Consider the following 23483-nt stretch of genomic DNA (forward strand, 5'->3'; position numbering starts at 1 on the left):
ACCCTTGAACAATGTGGGGGTTAGGGGCACCAACTGCTATACAGTGGAGAATATGTGTAACACTTTGGACTCCCCCCAGAACTTAACTGCTAACAGCCTGCTATTGAGCAGAAGGCCTGCTGACAACATAAGCAGTTGACACATTTTTTATATTATTTGTATTAGATATAGTATTCTTACAATAAAGTAAGCTAGAGAGAAGGGAATCTGATTAAGTCATAAGGAAGAGAAAATACATTTACAGTACTGGACTGTTTTAGGAAGGAAGGATATCCCTGTATCTGTGCATCTGCAGAGTTCAAATCCATGTTGTTCGAAGGGTCAACTCTAAAAACATAAACATAGATGCATAATGACCAAAGGACACGGATGTTGGATGATGTGCCCATGTGCTGTAAAATACCACACTCTAAGCCTAAGTTGGTGTATTTATAACTGACTTACCTGTGCTGAACATTCCTTACATTTACCTAACAATACTTTTATGGCCTTAGAATGTAAGGAGACCTTTTGGGGATGGTGAGCAGGAGGCTGTCTCTTTTGAAGGAAGCCTGGACTGGTACTTCTCTATACACACCCTTCCCTCTAGAAGCAGCAAAAGCTTTCATCATCTTTAAAGATGGGATGGACCAAAATATTTAAAGGCACCATTATAGACTTGAGTTGTGAAGATTTGGGAGATTTAGGAGGATTCTGACTTCTGATTCTACTTTTATCTGGTCGAGGCCATATACTATGTCTTTCTTGACCGTACTCTGCGACCCCCCCACCATTTACCATTTTAAGGCTGAAGAGGGGAAAGAAATTGGCAGTGGACAGCAGAGATGAAGGGCCATACCGTCTGCTTCCCAGTGATGGGTATTTTAATAGACTTTTTGGGGGCTCCACCCAGCATGAGGTCTCTTGCTGCAGAACCAGAGGGGAAAGGGAAAGCTCTGAGAGTTCAGGGACCGTATGTGTATAAGTCTCATGAGCCATGAATTATATATTAGCATGACATAGGGCTGCAGTCAAATACAGTGGAATGCTAGAAATTAACAAAACTTAAAATGTGTATTTATAAGTCAGTGCATCATCTGTATTGTTGGTTTTTACAAACCCTTATTCTGTTATTTATTTTAAGAGGCATAGTCACTAAGGGGAGGCAGATTTGCCATCAGCAAAAATGACAACTTTTGAAAAACTACATTGACCTCCATCTCACCTGGGGATCCATCACAGTTACTTTGTCAATGCAATGATCAAAGTCGTTTGTATCAATGAACTCTACCCTCATAAGATCACTTCCCCTGTCTTTATTCGCCCATTTCTTGACTCAGTTAGAGGTCAGAGCACCTGCCTTCTACCTTCTATGTATGCAAATGGTGTTTGTGACCTTTAGAGCTGGAAGCCTTTTGAAAGAATTGCAGTGAAGACATTTTATCATAAGCATATGGTTCAATGGAGGAAAAGAGTGGCTTGGATAATTCACATGCACTTGACAACTGACTTTGCTGCTTGAGTTCTCACGTCCTTGCCATTAAAGGTCTTGGATGCTGTCCAATGGAATAGACTTGACACCAAAAGACAAAACACCAGGACCAGACTAACAGAAATGCTGGCCTTTGGTTTTAGAGGGTAGCTGTCCTACTAATCTTCCCTTCCTCCCTGATTCTCCAGATTCTAATACCCCTGCTGTCTGCAGCCCGACGGCACTCGGACGCTGGGGTCCAGAAGGCTAGCACCGTGCTGAAGCCATCACTACCCCAGCACAGCACATCATTTGAACTTAGTCAACTCATTTCAGGCTGAACCTCCATCTAGAAGCTTGGTGTTTTACAGGCCTTCCACGAGGATGGATTTTGTCCAGCTTCACTCTGTGTTGCGATATTGCCGGAATGCTCACTCTATCTCCTCCTCTACTTTAGAGGGATAATCCACTCAGAGTAGGGCCTTCTTACCATCTCTAGCTTCCCACCTCATTTTTACTGACAGCTCACTTTATAACACTCAGTTTTATATCTTCATTGGAACTAGGAAATGAATTTAATCTCACACTTTCCAAAAACCTACTGCGGTCATGGAGATCAGGGCCAACGTGGTTGGGGTTTTGTGTGCCTGAGAGTAGCCAGCAGTATTCTTCGACCGCTAATGACTCCTGCAGATCAAGAAGCTCATGTCCAGCCTTTGAATTTTCCCAGCAAAGTTCCCAGCCTGCCTGTCAGGCATAATCAGGGATGTCTCCTAATGCCTGTTATACAGTCTGTCTAGGGAGCTTGGATTCCTGCAGATGCTCCAGGGGCAGAGGCAAATCAAAGGAAAACAGCCAAGCACAGCCGCATGCAGATTGCAGCCCCCAGGACCAAATGGTTTTGTTATGTTTTATCCCCTTTCCTAGGGTTCGGGTTCTGTTGTGTCCTTTGTTCAAGGTGGTCAAAGAACCACTGAATATCTGCAAATCAAGTGTAGGTTTCAGAACAGAAGAGGACCTGCGAGTTTGTCTGCTCTGACTCCACATTTTAGAAATGAGGCAGTGAAAACCCAAGGCTTAGAGATAGAGTTGGGGTCAGAAATTGCAGATGCCCCAGCCCCTAGCTGTGCCTTCTTTTTTTTAATTGACAAAAATTGCCCCTCTCAACCTCAGACCAGGTCCACCAAGTATAGTGATATTTATCAAATGAAAGGAGGTAAAAAGGGGAGGAATGAAAAATCATTTAAATAAAGTAGAAATGCTATTTTGGTCCAACTGTTGACATTTTTCTGTAGGAGTTCTAAAAGCCCTTCTGTTCATATAAAGTTTATGTGAAGAGGTAACATGCAGGACAGAGATCTTTGTGGTGATGTAACAGTTCTGTATCTCGGTCATGGTGATGTGTGATAGAAGACGGCATAGGAATGCACACCTTGCCCCGATGTCAATTTCCTGCTGTTGATGTTATACTCTAGTGACATAAGATGTAACCATACCTCTGGGTAAAACTGGATAAACAGTGCATAGGACCTCTGCTATTTCGGCAACTTCCTGCGAAACTATGATTATTTCAATACGAAAAATTTATGTTTTTAAAAAAAGAAGTTCAAAATTCATGGCAGTTTTGTCTAAATAAAAGACCATGCTTAAGATCTTCTCGGTTAGATGAAATGAGTAACCTGTACAGTAACCTGTAGCGGTATTATGAAAAAGTATGAAGAAAGAGACATTTTCTCTTTCCCCTTATTGTAGAAATGGCTCCAAAGAGTTGAATAGACCTAATTGGACCTAACCAATTTTTAGTTGTGGACAACTAAAAGGCTTACATATGTATTCCACTGATCTGAGTCAACGTAAACTAAGTGAATATACTGGTATTGTGTTGATATCATATGCTGATATTTGTGATGAATTATATTTTGAAATAGAATACTTTGAAGGCAGTTCTCTCACTTAAATTCTCTTTTTAAATTTTAGTTATTGAATCAAAAACACTTCAAGGAAGCAAAAGAGAACACAGCTTTAACAGCCCGGGAGTTTTTGTCATAGAAAATACCACAGTTGAATTTCAGAAGGGCTCAGAAAGGCAGACTTTTAAGATTCCAGGACCTCTGATGGCTGATTTCATCTTCAAGGTAGGATGGGACTCTTCGTCAGTGCCTTGCATCTGAAGCTCAGCACATCTTGAATTTTTAAAAAATTGAGTTTGTTCAGCAGGACGTCATCAGTAATTATTTCTGTGCAGAGCATGTACCATTAATTTCTCCATCGTGGCAGTGGATTCCTAAAAATCGTTCATCTCTCTCTCCAGTGTCTGCTCCTTAACCCCACTAGTTAAGAAACAAACTTCACTTTTATAGGGGTGAGCTTGCTTTTGCATTTGTAGATTCCCATTGTATTCACTTGTAAACCTTTAGATGGTGAAAATGGTCCCTCGTTAAATGCTCCACGTCTGAAACGGGTGCTGTGCCACTGTGCATGCTCTCTCTCTCCTTGCAGAGGACAGCAGAGAAGACAGAGGCTCGTCCTTTCCTTCCTTCTTCATTTCCTCAGTTGTGTCTCATTACACGTGCTTGTCGGGCATGGTCATAAGGGACTCCTCTAAGAAGTCTTCTTGAGCATAACCATGGGCCTGTGTCCCTCTCTGGGTGAATCAGGGTGCATCCTTCCTCACTCAGAGGATACAAAAGGTACTGGGCAATATATTTCTAAGGTGACACAGTGTGATACTTCTTCTGATAAAATTCAAAATACCTGATACATGAAAAAAGGAAAGGGTGTTTCAGTGGGTGGTTTTGTCCCATCCCTTTTTGGAGACCCATTCTGAATGGAAATGGAGGAAAACAAGTAGCCCTGATCGCCAGGACTTGCTTTACCTATACACAGACCCAGTGCCTTCAAAAAGAACTGTGTGTTCCGTATATTAACTTGTGAAAGAATGTTTCTGATTGAAGACACATGTCCCGTGCTCCACGTTCTGCCTACGGTGGGACGAGCCAAGTGTTGAGGGCACAGTGTTGTTGCTTTGAAATTTTGAGTTTTAAATGGTCAACATTTAAAAATCAAGGATTGTAGCATAAAAATGCCAGGCTTCCCTCCCTGCCCCCCACTCCTCTTTAAAAATGGGAAGATCTGACTACTAGCTTACACTTGTTTGTAGCAATAGTTGGCGGCAGCTGGATACCAGTGGCTTTCCCATCAGGGCACACTGTTTCATTTGCCTTCGTCCACACTGCTCCCTGTTGTGTTCCCAGCATTGAAGGCACAAGTGCCAGTTCATAGTTGGAGAGAATGTCGTTCACATTACCTGCCATGCATAGACGCTTATGTGACTTCTGTGTCAGACCCTTAAAGCATCAACCCAGTGTTGTTCTTGGACAATAGCATTGTAAAAGGCTTTTGGGAAGCCATAACTGTAATCCGTCTTTCCTTCTGTTCTCTCATTGTTAGGCATATGTTCTGTACTTGTTTTGCTCTCTTAGGGTTTTCCCATTTGGTTTCCAAGTAATAAAACACACACACACACACACACACACACACACACACACACACACATGCATACATGCACACAGGCACCTTATATTTTTTTCTTGTCCTCTTTTCATTTCTCCTTAGACAACCTGAGTTCTTCTCAAGTCAACTTGGAGATCTCTGCATAGGAGCTATTAATAAAATGATGGACTGGGAGGAATAGCCACAAAGATGACCATTTCAAGATATTGTTTGGTTGCAGTATCAGCATGGAAAGCATATTGTTTATTGATACCATACATAAAAACACACATACACATAAACTGTGTATTTCTGTAGGTATGTGTGTGTATACATTTTTTAAGATTTGAGAGGATATATCCCAAACTGAAAACACAATGCTTCTTTTTATAGGGGATAGGTGCTATGGGGAGTGATCTTGGCTTAGATCATTTAGAATACTCCAATACTTAAAACAATTCTTAAAGAGAAGAATACAATCACATATCACTTGCATAATTAAAAATTATTTTACACCTTCTTGTCTAAATTACATGTCCACTTCTTACTAGAATACATTTCAGTAGCACCTTGTTCAAGTCCAAATTAGTGTTGTTTTCTTCTCCACTCTGGGTTCTGTTTTCCTCAGATTTTATAAACAATTCTGGGCTTTAATTTCAACCTCTGGGAAGCTTTTGATCTCTCTTAAATGAAAGGTTTCAAAAATATATATCCATCAGAGAAGGTGTTACATACAACTGTCTGACTCACGCATAACTAGAGCCTGGTTTTCGTGCCTACAGCCGTTTGCTTTCCCAAATGTGGTGTGCACTTGGTGGGAGAGAATTTGGCAAAATCAGACACTGTGATGAAGCAAGAATGACTCTGATGTTGTTTTTTCCCTGACTTATAAGCTTGTCCAAATAATGTGGGTTTCTAGGAAATATACTTTTCCATCTTACTTTTTCTTTTTTTTTTTCTTTTTTCTTTTTTTTTTTTTCTTGGAGCACCATAGTATTCCCCAGCCTGTGTTCTTGCTAAGGTAGGGAGCTCTACTTCCACTCATGTGTTTACAGCTCATCACACAATCAAGTAACGGCTGTACTTTGAGTGAGACGTAAAAAGTGCATATAAGGTCACTGATGATGGTCAGCCATGTGTTTCGCTGTTTCTTTATCCATTCGAATCAACCAAGAGCAGTTGTTCTAAAAACAGAACACCTGGCTTCACCCTGATGATGCAGAATGGAGACCAGCTCTGCCCACCCAGTGCCAAGGTAGCACAGTCATCGGCACACCAAGGGATACCGAGGCACACTCTTTCTTATGGTCTTAGATAAGACCTTACTTCATGGACTTTTAATAAACAGACCATTGAAAAACACTGTATTCTGACATCATGAGTAACTTCTGAAGACATCAGTGGGATGCTAGATTCGTTTGTGGTTATTGTTCAGATTGTAAAGCCTATCAATCACTGCACCAGTGAGACCAAAAAAATTTTATTTCTACTTTTTCAGAAGCTATGTTTTCATGATTGGGCCATTCTTGAAAATTGCACTTTTTCCCCCCAGTAGGTTTCTCATTATATATCCTTTCCCGAATGATGTGTTTCTCATGGATGACCTTTGTCACAGCACATGGTATTTTGCATTAGAGCCCCTGAAGTATTCTTATTTGGCTTTTTAAATGTGTGTATGTTGCCACCAGGTAGCAGTAGAGAGTCCCAATCAAATACTTCATGCGGAATGCCCTGTGCATTGGAGGGTCTGCAAGTAGAGGCTTGTGAATATCGATTTTAAGTGTTTGCCCACGAGAACAAAATGAAATGGCTTTGGTAAAGACATCTCTTTCCGTAGTTCACTATTTTTAATGGTGCTGGTAGCTTTCCCTCTCTTTGACAACATATCCATCTTACGGGAGAGAATGAAGTTCCTCTTCCTCATGGTCTGAAATCTTCCTTTGTGTTCTAGATGTCTCTTGTCTTTCTCCCCGCCAGATATTTTGTGTGTCTGTAGGAAAATGTTTTCTGATTGCTCTTCCCACTCGTGTTCAGTGAGGCAAGTCTTGCCTCAGTTTCCCCTAGGTCCACGTTCTGTTTTGTCCTTACACAATCTCTTTTCTTTCTGGGTGGTTACAATAGCACATCTGACTGATGCAGGGATGTGAGGATTTGAAACTTCCTGCTTTCCTTTATCTCAGAGAATGGATTCTTGCCTTGTAATGTGCTGCAGACAGTGACTACATGTATACATTCACAGGTATTTCAAAACACAGCAAGACATAATTTTGAGGGCTGGTGCCTGTGTCAGTTTCCTGAGGCCACAGGAAAGTACCCTCAACTGGCTTCCATGATAGACAGTCGCATACTCACAGCTGTGGAGGCTGGAAGTCCACCATCAAGGTGTGGGCAGGACTGGCTCCTTCTGAGGGCAGAGGGGGAGTCTGTTCCATGCCTCCCTCTGCCCCCCCTCAGCTGATGTGTCCTCAGGCCTTCTCCCTTGGCCGTGACACCGTCTTCGGCTGGGGCCCGCCTGTCTAAATATCTCTTTTTATAAGGACCCCAGCCTTAGTGGATTGGACTCACCCTAATAACCTCAGTTACCTTGACTGGATCTGCAATGACCCGACTTCTAACGAAGACATGTGCTGAGGGACCGTGGGTTAAAATGTGAGCATATCTCTTGGCGGTGGCAGGGTGGGGGGGAGAACAGGATTAAACCCATACCAATGTCTAATAGAAAAGAAAATTTACCTATTTCATTGTGCCTCTCAATCCGAATTCCCTTCAACCTGAGAGTTTGCTGCTAATCACAGAGGCAGAGACTTTCGAAGTGTCACTCCATATTTGCTGTCATGTGGTCTGTTGAGGGGAGTTTTTCAGTGAAAGCAGTTCAAATACTGCCCTAGTAGTTCTCAGAATTCACAGCTAAATTATATGTGTAAACCATAAGTTCACACATTTATGTTCAACTTTTTATTATTAAGGTAAGATCTTTTCTTCCCTTCTTCTTTGTCTCTTTCGCCTCCTTCTTCTTCTTTAGTTTGGACTTTTGTCTTGAGAATCAGAATTATAGAGAGAAATTAGGCTATTTCTAAATTGATTCAGCTTCTGGAAATGTCAGGAGCCAAGCTTGGAGACTAAATCTAAGTGTGTCTTCTTCGGTATAGAGGGGATGCCCATTCCCCCATCAGGCGGAGCCTTGGGCTTTGTGTCCTCAGCACCCTGTGGTCAGGAGTGTACCCCATAATGAGGGGGGTCCCACAAGGATGTGTGAGGACACAAGCAGGAGGAGGGAAGGCAAAGAGACACATGTCATGACTGCAGTCACTCTCTGAAGCAGGGAAGAATATTAACTAGGTTTCACAGCAAAGGCAGAAAAGGAGCTTTTGGTCCACTTTTCATCTAGAACCCCAAGAGGAAGATGCCCTGTGGAGTACCTGCATCCATCAGCAACAACCTGGGCAAGCTACCTTGGAATGAAATTGGCTTTAGGGTCGTGAAGAGTTGGGGCACAGATTGTGAGTTCAGCTGTCTGGAGGCTCCCTCAGCCCCCAAGTGTCATGGAAGGTATCTGGAAAATTCTCTGTGCTCTTAGCTGGCCATGCTTGGAGGGGCTGACACAGTGAGGGCAGAATGACTCTGTAGCTGAGGGATGAAGGTAGAGTCACCTCACCTGATAGGGCATTACCTGAAGAGATGCAGTGTTATATGTCAGCTTCTAAAAAGGTAAATTGGCGGGCAGGGGGTTGGGGTGACTGGGTGATGGGCACTGAGGGGGGCACTTGGCGGGATGAGCACTGGGTGTTATGCTGTATGTTGGCAAATTGAACTCCAATAAAAAAAAAGAAAAAGGTAAATTGGCTTATAATTGCCCTGCATTTGGAGTAGAAGGCTAACATGCAGAGAAGACAAAGTCCAGAAGCCCAATAGGACTTTTTATTTCTTATAAACCTTTCCAGTAAGGACATTTTTTTCTCAAGAGCTCCACAACAGACCCTTTATCACCTCTCATTGACAAGACTTGGGTCATGTGCTTGCTCTAAACCATTCCCTGGGTGTTAGTCCTTCTGGGTTCTTCAGGAAGCAGATGCCAAGACAGGATTAGATATGCAAGACATTTAGGAGCAGCATGCCCACAAGGGACAGGCAAGATGGAGCCGAGAGAGGCCAGGAGGGATGTCCAGCTATAGGGAAGATCTGACCACAAGCAGAGGAGAGAGGGAAGGAAGGACAGTTGGGTGGGAGCATCTCAGATTGGAGAGCAGTTCTAGAGAATTCAGCAAGGCTGCAGGAGAGTCTCTGAGCCAGAGTCATCTTATCACATGACACAGTGTCTCCTGGGAAATGGCCAGTCTCGGACCCCCTGGGTGGGAGCAGCCCACAGCGAGCTTGACTTGGGATGGGCACTACCAATCAGTTATGCTCTGCAGTTGTGTGAGCAAAGGCACGATCACGTTGGGCCCCACACCTGGCAAGGCAGCTGTGCCCACTATGATCATGTGGGACAATCATGCGTTAGCTAAGACACGTGGGGGAGGCATGAGCACCGGAACAAAAGTGAGCCTTTGGCAGGATGGGGAAGGGAAGTAGATATTGGTCAGCAATTAAATGCATCTGCTCCGATAAGGTCATCTCTTTATGGAAAACATCTGGGTTTAATGCCTTTTCTTTCTTTTTCTTCCTCTTCTCTTTCTTTTTGGGGATAATGGGTGGGACTCAGAAAACCATTTCAGCCCCTCTTAGGCTTATTGATTTATTTAGGGTTCTATTGTTAAGCCAGTTTTGGAATTTGTATTTTGCTAGAGAAGTATCCAGTTCATCTAATTCTTTCAAACTTTTCAAATGTAATAATAGTATTGCCTTAGCATTAAAAAAAAAAATCTCACTGTACTTCTAAGTAACTATGTCTCTTCCACTGGTTCCTTGTCTCATTTTTGTTTCATTCAGACCCTCCAAAGATTTGTCTCTGAGACATATAAAAACCAGATTTTTGTCTTTTTAACTCCAAGTTTGTGATTTATATAAATTTTAATAAATAAAATTTAACTCCAAGTTTGTGATTTATATAAATTTTAATTTTTTCTTTCCTTTATCTTCACATGGGTTTATTTTGGTGTTGTATTTTTAGTTTCTAGAGCTCAATTCTTAATTCATTTTATCTTCAACCTTTTTTCCCCTCTGTTACATGTATTTAGGGCAATCAGTTTTGCCATACAAAAGCTCTTAATTTTGTTGTAGTGTAAGCTATCAACTTATAACTTTATGTTTAGACAATTTATATTTGTGTGTTAGGAGATTTTTGTCTCATTCAGGGTCATGAAACTATTCTTCTGTGTTTTCTTCTAGAAGCCTTATTGTTTTACCTGTTGTATTATGAGCTATAATCCACCCAGAGTTGATTTTGCACACGTTGTGAAGTAGAATCAATATCTTTTTCCACATGACTATCCAGTTGACCCAGTGCCATTTGGTGAAAAGACAGTCCGTTCCCCATTTGTCTTAAATCCCAAACTGTATGTGTGTGGATCTGTTTCTGGACTCTATTCTGTTTCATTGATCTGTGTAGTACCATCATAACTTAATTACCTTATATTAAAGCAAGTCTTGATATTTGCTAGTGTAAGTTTTCCCACTTTGTTCTTGAAGATGATCTTTGATATTACTGACTCTTCGCATTTCCATAGCAACTTTTAAGTATGCCTATCAATTTTTATAACATTCTTTTGGATTTTGATGGGAATTGCACTCAATCTATATGTCAACTTGGAGAGACCTGAAAACTTTCCAATACCAAATTTTTCAATCCATAAATATGGTATATCCATCCATTTATTTAAAAATTCTCTCATGTTTCTAATTTTTAATGTTTATGTCATATATTTTTTGTAAATTTATTCCCAGTTTGTTATTTTGATGTTATCATAAATGGCATTTTTTTCATTTTCAGTTTATTTGCCAGTTATGGAAGTCTTGATTTTTTGTATATTGGCATTCTATTTTTACTATATTCACTTATTAATACTAATAATTAATATATTCTTTTGTAGTAGATATATAAACAATTATGGCACCTACAAATATGGTAATTTTGTTTCTTCTTTTCTAATCTTGTATATTTTATTTATTTTTCTTGCTACATTGTACTACTTAGGATATTTGATATGATATTGAAGAGTAATAGTTGACAGAAGCTATGTTTGTCATGCTTCTCATTTCAGGGGCAATGGACCCTGTAATTCCCCATCATGTATAATGTTTGCTAAGAATTTTTGATAACTATTTTATCCAATGAAAGAAACTTTTTTTGGATAACTTTTTTATCCAATGAAAGAAACTTTTTCTAATTTGCTTCGTCATAAATAAATGTGGAATTTTATCAAATGCTTTTTCTACATTTTTTGGAGTGATCATATGTTTTTTCCTTCATATATTGTGTTGTTTTTTTCCCTTCAGTATACTGAATTATGTTGATTTCTAAGTGTTAAACCCATATTACCTTCCTGTAGTAAACTTCACTTCGTCATTATCATTATTATATTTTATTAGTATTTATTATTTCATTATTAATAAAAAGTTATCCTTTTATGTATCACTGAGTATAATTTTAAATTATTTTATTTATGATATTTTTGGTAGCTATGTCCAGGAGAGGTTTTTTGTTTTTCTTGTAATGTATTCATGTCAAGTCTTGGTATTAATTTACACTGTCTTTATAAAACAAGTTTAGAGTGTTTTCTGAGTTCTTATTCTCTGCAATAGTATGTATAAAACTGGTGTTATTTCTTCTTTAAATATTTGGAAATACTCAACAGGAAATTCTTAGAAGTGTGTGTTTGGGGTCTTTAAAATATATAGAACTACTCAGAGTTTTAGTTGCCTTTTATGTCAGTTTTGTTTCATGGACTTTGTCTATAGGTGTACCTCATTTTATTGCAGTTGGTAGATACTGTATTTTTTACAAAGGTTTGTGGAAATCCTGCATTGAACAAGTCTATTGACACCATTTACCCAACAGACTTTGCTTATTTTATGTCTCAGTGTCACATTTTGGTAATTCTCAGAATATCTCAAAATTTTTTGTTATTACTCTCTTTGTGATGGTGATTTGTGATCAGTAACAACATCTAGCTGAAAGCTTACCATGTGAGCTTATTTTTTTGAGCTTATTTTTTTAAATAAAAGTATTTTTAGTTTTTAATTTTTTTAAGATTTTTTATTTTTAAATAATCTCTACATTCAACATGGGGCTTAAACTCAGGACCCTGAGATCAAGAGTTTCATGCTCTACTGACTGAGCCAGCCAGGTGCTCTGCAATAAATTTTTAAGTTAAGGTACATACATTATTTTCTTAGACATAATACTACTGAATGCTTAATGTGCTATATAATATCACTTGTATATGCACCAAGGAACCAAAAAATTCATTTGACTCATTTTATTGTGTTGAAGCAAATGGTGGATATTTGTCATTTCTAATAGCTGAGTAATATTCCATTGTATACATAAACCACATCTTCTTTATTCACTCATCTTTCGATGGACACCGAGGCTCCTTCCACAGTTTGGCTATTGTAGACATTGCTGCTAGAAACATCGGGGTGCAGGTGTCCCGGCGTTTCATTGCATCTGAATCTTTGGGGTAAATCCCCAACAGTGCAATTGCTGGGTCGTAGGGCAGGTCTATTTTTAACTCTTTGAGGAACCTCCACACAGTTTTCCAGAGTGGCTGCACCAGTTCACATTCCCACCAACAGTGTAAGAGGGTTCCCTTTTCTCCGCATCCTCTCCAACATTTGTGGTTTCCTGCCTTGTTAATTTTCCCCATTCTCACTGGTGTGAGGTGGTATCTCATTGTGGTTTTGATTTGTATTTCCCTGATGGCAAGTGATGCAGAGCATTTTCTCATATGCATGTTGGCCATGTCTATGTCTTCCTCTGTGAGATTTTTGTTCATGTCTTTTGCCCATTTCATGATTGGATTGTTTGTTTCTTTGGTGTTGAGTTTAATAAGTTCTTTATAGATCTTGGAAACTAGCCCTTTATCTGATATGTCATTTGCAAGTATCTTCTCCCATTCTGTAGGTTGTCTTTGAGTTTTGTTGACTGTATCCTTTGCTGTGCAAAAGCTTCTTATCTTGATGAAGTCCCAATAGTTCATTTTTATATCCTTTTATTATTTCTTCATTGTCTCCAGGATCTGTAGTGAGTGCCTTTTCTCATTCTTGATACTGATTGTTTGTTTCTACTTTCTTTTTAACTTGATCAGTCATTTTGGGGGGCTACTGCTTTTATTAGACTTTTCACAGAAACACATTTTGACTTTATTACCAATTTTAATGTAGTTTCCTTTCTATATCATTAATATCCATTCTCATCTTTATTATCTCTGTTCTTTCACTTTCTCTGGATTCAATAAACTATTCCTTTTTTAACTTTTTGAGTTGACTGTTTAGGTCATTTATTTTCTTCCTTTTTTTCCCATAATACATGTATTTAAGTCTATGAATTTCATTCCAAGTGTGCCTTATATTTTATCCCACAATTTTTTTATGATTTATTTATTTATTTATTATAGACGGCAGAGAGGCAGGAGGAGGAAGAAGCAGGCTCCATGCAGGGAGCCCGACATGGGACTCGATCCCGGGACCCCAGGATTGCGCCCTGGGCCAAAGGCAGGTGCCAAACTGCTGAGCCACCTGGGGATCCCCTTATTCCACAAATTTTGATATGAAATCTTTTCCATCATCATTCAAATTGTATTATAATTTTCATAGTGATATATTCTTTGATTTATGGAATATTTAGAAGTGTCTTATCCAAGTATGTAGAAATTTTCCAGTAATCTCATCATTATTTTATAGCTTCATTTCACTTTAGTCAAAGAACATATTCTATATTATGTTCTTTTTTTTTGAAATCTGATGAAACTTAATTGGTGGCTCAGAACATAGCAAATATTAGAAGATATGATGCATCATCTTCTGTTGTTGATCACTGTTCATATGTCAATTTTATCATGGTATTATTAATGGTTTTATTAAAAACAATAGACTACTAAAAAAATTAAATAAAAATAATAGCCTACTGGTTGTTGTCTGCTCATTCTATTAGTTACCATAAGAGATATGGTAAAACTGCCACTGTGGGGATCCCTGGGTGGCGCAGCGGTTTGGCGCCTGCCTTTGGCCCAGGGCGCGATCCTGGGGATCCGGGATTGAATCCCACGTCGGGCTCCCGGTGCATGGAGCCTGCTTCTCCCTCTGCCTGTGTCTCTGCCTCTCTCTCTCTCACTGTGTGCCTATCATGAATAAATAAAAATTAAAAAAAAAAACTGCCACTGTGACTGTTCCTTTATTTAGTTCTTTTCTAATCTTGTTAATTTCAAATTATTTATCTTTGAGGCTAGATTGTTAGGCACATTCACATTTAGAGTCGTTACCTCTTCTAGTGATATGACTGTTTTACCCTTATGAAACTATTTTCTTTCAGCACTTTAGAGTCTGAAAGTCTTTCAGTGCTGATAAAGTCTTTCAGCACTTTATCGCTCCATTGTCTTCTGGCTTCCGTTAATTCTGTTGAGAAGTCAGCTGTTGGTCTTATTTTTGTGCCTTAGGAGGTTTTGCTGCTTTTAAGTGTATTCTCCTTGGTTTTTGTTTTCATCCATTTGACTGTGAGGTAATTAGTGGCTCTCTTCTGCTTGAGGTTTGTGGTACTTCACAACTCTGGTTTCATATCCACCATCAAATTTGGAAGATTCTCGTTTATTGCTCCTGCACATTTATTTCTATTGCATTCTCTCTGTTCTCTTTTTCTGGGGCTATAGGTATATACTTTTATCTCTCAATGTCTACTTTCCAGTTCCTTCTTACCTGTCCATTTGCTGATTCTCTCTTCAAGTATGTGTAATCCAGGGGCCAGCAAATCCTAGCCAGCAAGCTGATGGCTTGTTTTTGTAAGTGGAATTTTACTGGGACACAGCCAAAGCCATTTGTTTATAGATTGTGGCTGCTTTTTCACTATACCAGCCACATCAAATAACTGAAATGGGGATGATATGGCCTGAAAACTATAATGTTTACTATCTAGTTCTTTATGAAAGTATTTGCTGAACTCCAGTCTAATCCACTGTCAAGTCTATCCATTGAGATACTGATTTAAATGATCATGCTTCATACTTCTAGAATCGCCATTTTATTTATTTATTTGCTTACTTATTTAAGATTTTATTTATTATTTGAGAGAGAGAGTGAGTGAACATGCATGGAGGTGGGAAGGGGAAGAGGGAGAGGGAGAGATAGGCTCCCCACTGAGCAGGGAGCCTGATGTGGGGGCTGAATTCTAGGACCTGGGGATCATGACCTGAGCCAAAAGCAAATGCTTAACCAACTGAGCCACCCAGTCTCCCCTGCCATTTTATTTTTATTGTAGCTTCTTGTTTGTAGTAAAATTCTCTCTCTTGTCATTTAGTTTCTTTTTTAATTATTTATTTATTCATGAGATACTCAGAGAGAGAGAGAGGCAGAGACACAGGCAGAGGGAGAAGCAGGCTCCACACAGGGAGCCCAATGTGGGACCCGATCCTGGGACCCCAGGACCACACCCTGGGCTGAAGGCAGGCATTAAACTGATGAGCCATCCAGGGACCCCCGTTATTTAGTTTCTTAAGCATTGTAACCACTGTATCTTAGCTTAGGCTTTCTAAAAAACAGAGCCTAAGGAGAGCTGTGTGCTAACAGTGGTGCTCTAATACCCTGGGATTAGAAGGAGTATTGTGAGACATGAGCTGAAGCCAAAGCTAGAGTTAGAGGGGGTGGTGGCAGTATATATAGGTGTTTAAATTTCTATCAGGTGAAGCCAATATCTGGATGTTCTGTAATTCCACTTATAGTCTATTCCTCCACCTTTTTTGGTTGTTATTAAAATTTACCTTTTTGTGTGCCTAGTTATTTTTAAGTTTTTCTATGTATAGTAGATGAAAGATTATAGATATGATTTGACACTGGATTAATTTCTGCTTTTGGAACACAGATTAGCAGCCAATTACCTTCAGCCAACAGGAATTGAAGTAATTTGAACCTGGCCTTTCATTCCCTTTGAAAATTGGTCTACTTCCAGTTCACACTTTTTCCTAGGAGAGAGCTTTTTGGGGTCTCAGTTGGGTGCCTGGGGCATTTACCAGTAAGGCATCAGCTTGGTGGATCTTGGGCTCCAGTGTTTGTTCTCAGCCACACGAGTCTGATGACAGGTCTGCTCAGCTTCTCAGCCACTCAGTCACCACTTGCATGATGGAAAATGCCTTCAGCAGAAATGTGGTGCCAGAGGGGGTGCCAAGTGTTATGCTCACCTCTCTGGGCTTTCTTTGTGTCTGGGCTCTTGGCCCTGCAAACACTCACTAGTATGGTAGTTCTCTGGTGCCTTCAACTACATTAAAAAATATTTTAGGCAGTGTTTTCACTTATTCTCACTGGCAGGATTCATCAGAGACAAGCCATTCTTCCATAGCTAGAGAAAAACCTTTTAGAAATGTTTTGTGCCCCTATGACCACTGTACACCCCCTCCCCCACCACACTGCCCTGCCTCTCCTCCCCAACAACACATCTCGTGCTGGACTTTTTATACTGTTTTATAATCAGATACATCAAAGTATTATTTTTTTAGTCAACTCTTATTTATTGACATTTATAAATAAGCTTTACTGATTGATTTCATCATTACTGTTTCTTGCATCCACTACCTTCTTCTGCTTTTCTATTATTAGTCTTGTTTGGTACCTTTTAGTAGCTTTTTCTTTTTTTTTTTTTCCGATAAGGGTCTCAAGTGGTAAAGTTTTGGTCATTTTGTGTCTGAAAATATCTTTATTTCATTGACTATGATTGTTAATTTGATCATAGATCATTCATAGATTGATAATTGATCTTTGATTATTGGTTAATAATTTAAAGAATTCTAGATGAAAAGTTATTATTCCTCGTCACTTTAAAGGTATGATTTTGTTTTCTTGAATCCAGTGTTTTCTGTGAGAAATTTGATGCCAATGCTTTGTAGGTAATCTTATTTGTTTCTTTCTGAACTTTTAAGATTTTTCTTTATCTTGGTGGTTGTAACTTTTTAAAAATGTCTGCTCAGAACTTGATAAAAATTTTTTGAACCAAGTATACCTGTCTTTCTCAAGGTCTAGGAAATTCTCAGCAATTACATCATCAAATATCGGCTACTCATTATTTACTCTAGGTCTCTGACTTGAACTCCATCCATATGTGATGTGTGTTGGCATTTCTGGATCAGTTCTGCATGAACTCAACTTCTTTTTCATCTTTCTTTTTCTCTTTTTGCTGCATCAGTCCTGCAGCAATACCTCCTTCTTGCCTCTGCTTGCACATGCACTGTGGTACCCTTTCTCCTCTTTAGTTAGATTCTGGAGCGCTAGTAAACATCATGTGTAAACACTATGTATTTCTGTGTGTTTGTGTTTTTGCTGTTGTGCTTTCAGAAAACCTTTTTGAAAGTATTTGCTTAAGGATATTATTATTGAAAGTGTAAGAATCCCAGTTATGTGCCATGTTGCAAACAAACCCAGCCTGTCCCAGTCCCTGCTCTCATGGAAATTAAAATCAGATATATCAGATAGGAAAAAGAAGTTACACAAACAAACAAGCCCACCTACACATTTGAGAACTCATTCACAGGCATGGAATCCTCTGGAAGGATGACTCCAGGGAGACTGGTTGAAGATCTGTTGAGCCCCCATGTATGCCAAACCTAAATGAAATGTTATCACATGTTAGAATTTTTGGAATTTTCATGTGCCATAGTTTGTTGTGATTGATATGTGATTGTCTGCCTACATTAGTGAAATAGATTCATCACATTTGGAAAGGTGCGGGAAGCACTACTCGGTGTATGCAGATACATGACCACAGTTCTCTCTGTCCAGACCAGGTACACTGTGGCCAAAGACAGTGTTGTCCAGTTCTTCTTCTACCAGCCGATCAGTCATCAGTGGAGACAAACTGACTTCTTTCCCTGCACTGTAACATGCGGAGGAGGTGAGGCACAGACTTCATTTGTGAATGCCAGGGCTCAGAGTTAGAAATGACACACTTGTGTTTTTTGAAGCTGACTTCAAAATTGGTGTTTGTGTAATACATGGCATCCTACTCAGCAGCTGGAATGCAGTGGTATTATCTTTATTCTTGAAGACAGATGAAAACAGGATTTGGAAAACACTTTTTACTTATAGCAAAAAGCAGGAAACATATTTACATTAATTCTTGAGTATCTTGTTTTGATTATCCTTAAAACATGTATTATTTTTAATTATCCATGGAAAACCTGAAAAACAGAGAGACCAGGTTGCTTGCCCTGTCTGATCGAGTCAATGGATGCATTGGTTCTAACATTTAGATTTTCACCCTATCCTCCCTCAGGTACCAAAACAGAACTTACCAAAGACAGAAGGGGTAGCTGCTAAGTGGTGAGGGGGAGAGCCTGCTCACTGCTCACTTAGTTCAGAGATTTCACAGGCAGCTGAGGAAGGCTCTGGGCCAGTTAACCCAGGGCTCTGCACATGTGCTACACATATTTGCAGGCTCATGTGGGGGATCATCATCTGTTTAATATGGAGGAAGTGTCTGCCTGGAGGAAATGAGGAGGCGACCAGAGCCTCCATTGAGATAAGTCTCTTTTAATGAACTGAATTTTTAAATTGAAGGTAAATGGTTCAACACTAGTGCCACCCCAGGAACCACAGTTACTAGAATTGCTCGAGGGACTCAATGCTGATACTTCCTCTCAAAGCACCGGGCAACAGTGCTGAGCATTTACGTGTATCAAACCATGAGCTAGGGCACTCATCTTCACATTTGTTCTTCCAAACAAACCTGTGAAAGATCTCTTTTCATGCCTATTTTTTTTTAAGATTTTATTTATTTATCTAATAGAGACACACACAGAGAGGCAGAGACATAGGCAGAGGGAGAAGCAGGCTCCCTGCAGGGAGCCCAATGTGGGACTCGATCCCGGAACTCCAGGATCATGACCTGAGCCAAAGGCAGACAGACATCTGCTCAACCACTGAGCCACCAGGTCCCCCCACCGCCGCCACCGCCTGCCCCATGCCTGTTTTATGTGTGAACAAACAGAAACATAGAAAAGCTAAAGAATGAGCTTCTGTTTGCTCAGCTAGTGGACAGCATGGCTAGGATCTAGCTCCAGGTCCGTCTGCTGCCAGAGCCCCATGCTCTAACTGATTTTCCTCTTATATCTCCCCCAACCACCTACCACACTTGGGAGCAGATCAGAGTACGCAGGCTCAGGTATGGTTGTGTTTGAAGGACTAGAATAAATCCTCCTCCTTCAGCCCAGCCTAAGTCAGCCTGGCCCCAAACCACTGCTTCCCTGCAGGGCTACAGAATATCAGCTTATACAGAGAGCCACAAACTGAGTGCAGCTTCTGCCTTTTCTCCCTTAAACCACAGGCTTATCATGGAGGGCTCCTCAGCCAGCATCAGGTTCTCCTGAATGTGTACATCAGACCACTCTCTTCTGGGATTTAGGCTCCTAGTGAAAGCAGGAGGCAGGTGCTTTGTGGGACCACTGAGTAGCCCAGACCACAGAAGGAGCTGGTGTTGCTGGGAATGGAAGAGAAACAGTCTGGGGGTTGCATGGGGCTCTAGAAACAAGGTAAAAAGTTAACCTTCCAAGTGAGTTCTTCTTGGGCCAGGCGTGGGCAGTAGATTCCTAGATTATGATCTGATAGCAGTGATTCTCAAAGTGGGCTCCCTGGGCCAGGAACATCACCACCTCATGGGAACTTGTTGGAGATTCAGATTCTTGGCCCCTACCCTGGACCTGCTGAATCAGAAACTCTGGGACTGGGGTCCATCAATCCTGTGCAACAGTCCCTTCAAGAGATTATGGTGCAGTTTCAAGCTTAAGAACCACTGTTCCCTATGGGACACTTGGGTGGCTCAGTGGGTTAAACATCTGCTTTCAGCTCAGGTTGTGATCTCAGGGTCCTGGGATTGAGTCTCGCGTCAGGCTCTCTGCTCAGTGGGGAGCCTGCTTCTCCCTCTCCCTCTCCCTCTGCCTGCTGCACTCCTTGCTTGTGCACATTCTCTGTCAAATAAATTCATTCATTCATTCTTAAAAAAAAAAAAAGAACCACTGCTCTCTAAAGCAATGGCTTTGGATATCGGCTGTAGCCATATTAACCTCACTGCTTTTGCGTATCTGTGTTACCCCTGTACTATAACTTACGTTTTTTTTTTTCTTTCAATGGACCTTTTAAAAATTTACATAAACATAGGCACCAAAAAGGATCTAATATGATCACCTCAGAGTGGAAAACTGTGATCTGTTGCCATAAATAGAACACAATCGCAAAAATAAATACGACGGAAACAAAATGCTGGAGATCGTCTTTAAGTCCCTGCCAGAACCTCACGTTCTCTCAGGCCATTCTTGTTTCCCCCTGAACGTGAAATCTGGTTTTGTTGAACATGCTGAATATTGTTCTCAGGCAGAAGCTCCTTCAGAGCTTTGAGCCAGTGACCTTGCAACAGTGACCCCAAGGAAATTCTTACAACACATTTAGTCTTGTTGAAAGCTGATTGAGGTGAAACAGTGTTTGGAATTGAGACCATGATCTGCGTCAGTTCCATGAGTCTTTCCAGACCTGGGCCTCAGGCTCATTCTGGCCAAACTTGTTCTCCAAAAATTGTGTGACAACATTTACATCAAGAGGCAGTGTGGCCATGGAGCTTAAGTTCAGGGACCTGGACTCACTCCTTGGCTTTGCCACTACTTTGCTCTGAGATATCTTTGAACATCAATCTGATCATCCATAAACAGGATGATCCCCCCTTCTCTGCAGCATCATTGGGAGACAAAATGAGAGGACATATGTCAAGGAGCCCAGTACAGTGCCTGGCAATTAGTGAGTGCTCGGGAAATACCTGTTATGTCAGAGTCTAGACAAGCCTGAATCTTGTTAACAATGTCTCTGCATGATCTACAGAGTTCTGGCCGTCCCCACTCCTGGCATTTTCTGGTGATGAATTATGAGATACATACATGACTCAGTGCTGATAGTGAAAAGCTCTCTGGCGAAGTGGGACATATCTATAGATCCCTCCTTGTACACTTGATATCCAGAAGCAGAATCCTACCACCTCAGAGTCATGTGGGTCATGGCTCCAGGGAACACAGAATCTCTCATGGCCCCCAAAACAAAAGCAAAGAGCTGGTGGGGCTTTTTTTATTCTTACTCAGCAGGAAAACAAACATCTCTTTCTTTTTAATTTATTTGCTAACTCTAACAGCCAGTTATTCAGAGAGATGTTCCTGTTCAGACACAGAAGATAAAAGAGAAGCTTTCCACTTTCTGGGAGGGACATTTGTAATGGGATTTGGCTTAGTTCCATTGATTAAATCCTTGGAAGGAAAACAAATATGTCTCATACATGGGGACCAAAGGAAAGACACACTCAGCCCTGCTAGAATCATGGATGGGAGCACCTAGCAGTGAGTCTGCCCACCAAGCAGAAGCAGAGTGGTAGTTGTAAGAACAGAGGCAGACTTTAGGCTGCTTTTGGGGGTTCCCCTTGCAGCCTGCCATTTTGTGCACACTAGCAGAATCTCAGTACATTTGTTCATAATATAGGATAGGAAGCCAATCTGCCTTATTTCCTTCTCTTTAAGTTATCTCTGTACTGCCATAAAATTACAGAGGAAAATTGTCTCTCCTAAAATGATAAACACCTGTATGCTTTTTGTCTCCTAGAAGTATATTTCCATTTAGAAGAAAGATTTTTCTTTAATTCAAGGAGCTATAATCTCATTCTATTCTTGTGTTGGAGGAAATAAAAACACACACATAAAACCCACAAGGAGAGAATTACCAGAATTTAATTATATCAGTAATCAAGTGTACATGATATATGAAAAGGCCATTTCTGAGTGGTCAGATAATCAGGGGACTTAGTTCCCTGCTTCCTAAGATACTTGGATGGACTTTCCTGGTCTCATCTGTAATCATCTACGTGGGACTCTTAAGATTAGCCTGGAGAGAGTTCTGGGATCACTGCTACCATCTGATATTGTAGACTCTCTGGCAGATATTGGCACCCGAGTAACATTTTATTGACTCCATTTGGATTTTCGTTCTTGCGGTTTCAACCTTGCTTTTTATAATGCATACCAGTCTGTCCTTCTGCACTCAGCTTACATCCAAGCCATGGCCTGCAGAAAGCTGTCTAGTGGTTTATAAAATCAGATTCCTCTCGACAATCAAGCCCTTAAATGTATTTTTAGACCTTTAGACCAATTGGCTGTGGCTGAGAGCTTAGCTTTGGGCATTTTTTTTTTTTTCCCTGAAGAGCTCATTCTGGTTTTGAAAAATTGCCTTTTTTTTTTTTAACTTAGCATGACACTTATGTAGTGACAGGAAACCTGGAATCAGATATTTCAGGAAATAGAAGCTTCATTTTGTGAGTTTTTAAAGTTTATAGCACTCATCCATTTGGAATGTTCACTTTCCTTAGAGATGACAATTTGAATTTAATAGAATCGGAAGTGAGTCTTGATCCCTTCTCCTCTGAAGCCTTTGGAGGCAGGGGGCGGTATAGGAGATGGATTTGGGTTCTCCCTATAATGCTTACTTCCCTAGTTAGAGAAGTTTGTTGGCATCAGAGATGCCCCCACATCCCCCAGGACAGCAAAAGAGTGAAACGTGGTATACGCCAGTAACAGGATATTAAGCAGTGGGAGGAAGCACCTACCAGGCACATGGGTAGCTCTCGACAATGTTATGTTGAGTGAGAAAAGTAGAAAATAGAATAAGATTTAAAATACTTATTTAGTTAAAACAGATACTCTCAAACAACATTACATAAGGCAGATGTATATTTAAGAACATATAAACAATGAACAGATATCTCTGGGAGAGGCGGGTGGTGACAGGCAAAGAGGGGAAGTCATGGGGATGGTCAGGAGACAGGCCAAAGAACGGACCTCTGCCCCAAGGTTCAGGTATTCTATAAAGGAGTCTGTTGTAACTTTCTCGTTGAAAGTGCTTAGACTACTGTAATCAGTTCCAGTAATCATTCCCAATCTTGGCCACACATTTTAGTTATCTTAGAAGAACCTAAAAATGGTTCAAAACAAAACAAAATAAAACACGATTTTCTAGACCAAGCCACAACGTTTCTGGCTTCATTGGACCATGAAGGGACTCAGGCAGTGATGTGTGCTAGAATTTCCCAGGGGTTCCATTGTGTAGCCAGGGATGAGAACCATTGAGTTAAATTTCTTGAGGGGAAAAAAAACTGTGTGGCAAGTGATCACTGCCACGTGAAAAGGACACCATTCAGTATTCAGAACTGCCTTTTCTTTTTCCGTTAGGTTATCAGCTCAATTCAGCTGAATGTGTGGATATCCGCTTGAAGAGGGTGGTTCCTGACCATTACTGCCATTACTACCCTGAAAACGTAAAACCAAAACCCAAGCTGAAGGAGTGCAGCATGGACCCTTGCCCATCAAGGTTTGCATAATTACCT

The 23483-nt window shown here is 40.5% G+C and overlaps 1 protein-coding gene across 3 annotated transcripts in view; it reads left to right on the forward strand.

Moving 5' to 3' along the window:
* The window catches only part of ADAMTSL3 (ADAMTS like 3), a 338177-nt gene that overhangs the window by 179301 nt on the left and 135393 nt on the right, over positions 1-23483 (forward strand). For all 3 annotated transcript variants that reach the window (XM_025436861.3, XM_025436862.3, XM_049108513.1), the window contains exons 9-11: positions 3428-3585; positions 17861-17972; positions 23329-23467. In XM_025436861.3, coding sequence (XP_025292646.3) covers positions 3428-3585; positions 17861-17972; positions 23329-23467 — 409 coding nt within the window. The remainder of the gene's footprint in view (positions 1-3427; positions 3586-17860; positions 17973-23328; positions 23468-23483) is intronic.

This window comes from Canis lupus, chromosome 3, assembly GCF_003254725.2.
Source record: "Canis lupus dingo isolate Sandy chromosome 3, ASM325472v2, whole genome shotgun sequence".
NCBI classification, from domain to species: Eukaryota; Metazoa; Chordata; class Mammalia; order Carnivora; family Canidae; genus Canis; species Canis lupus.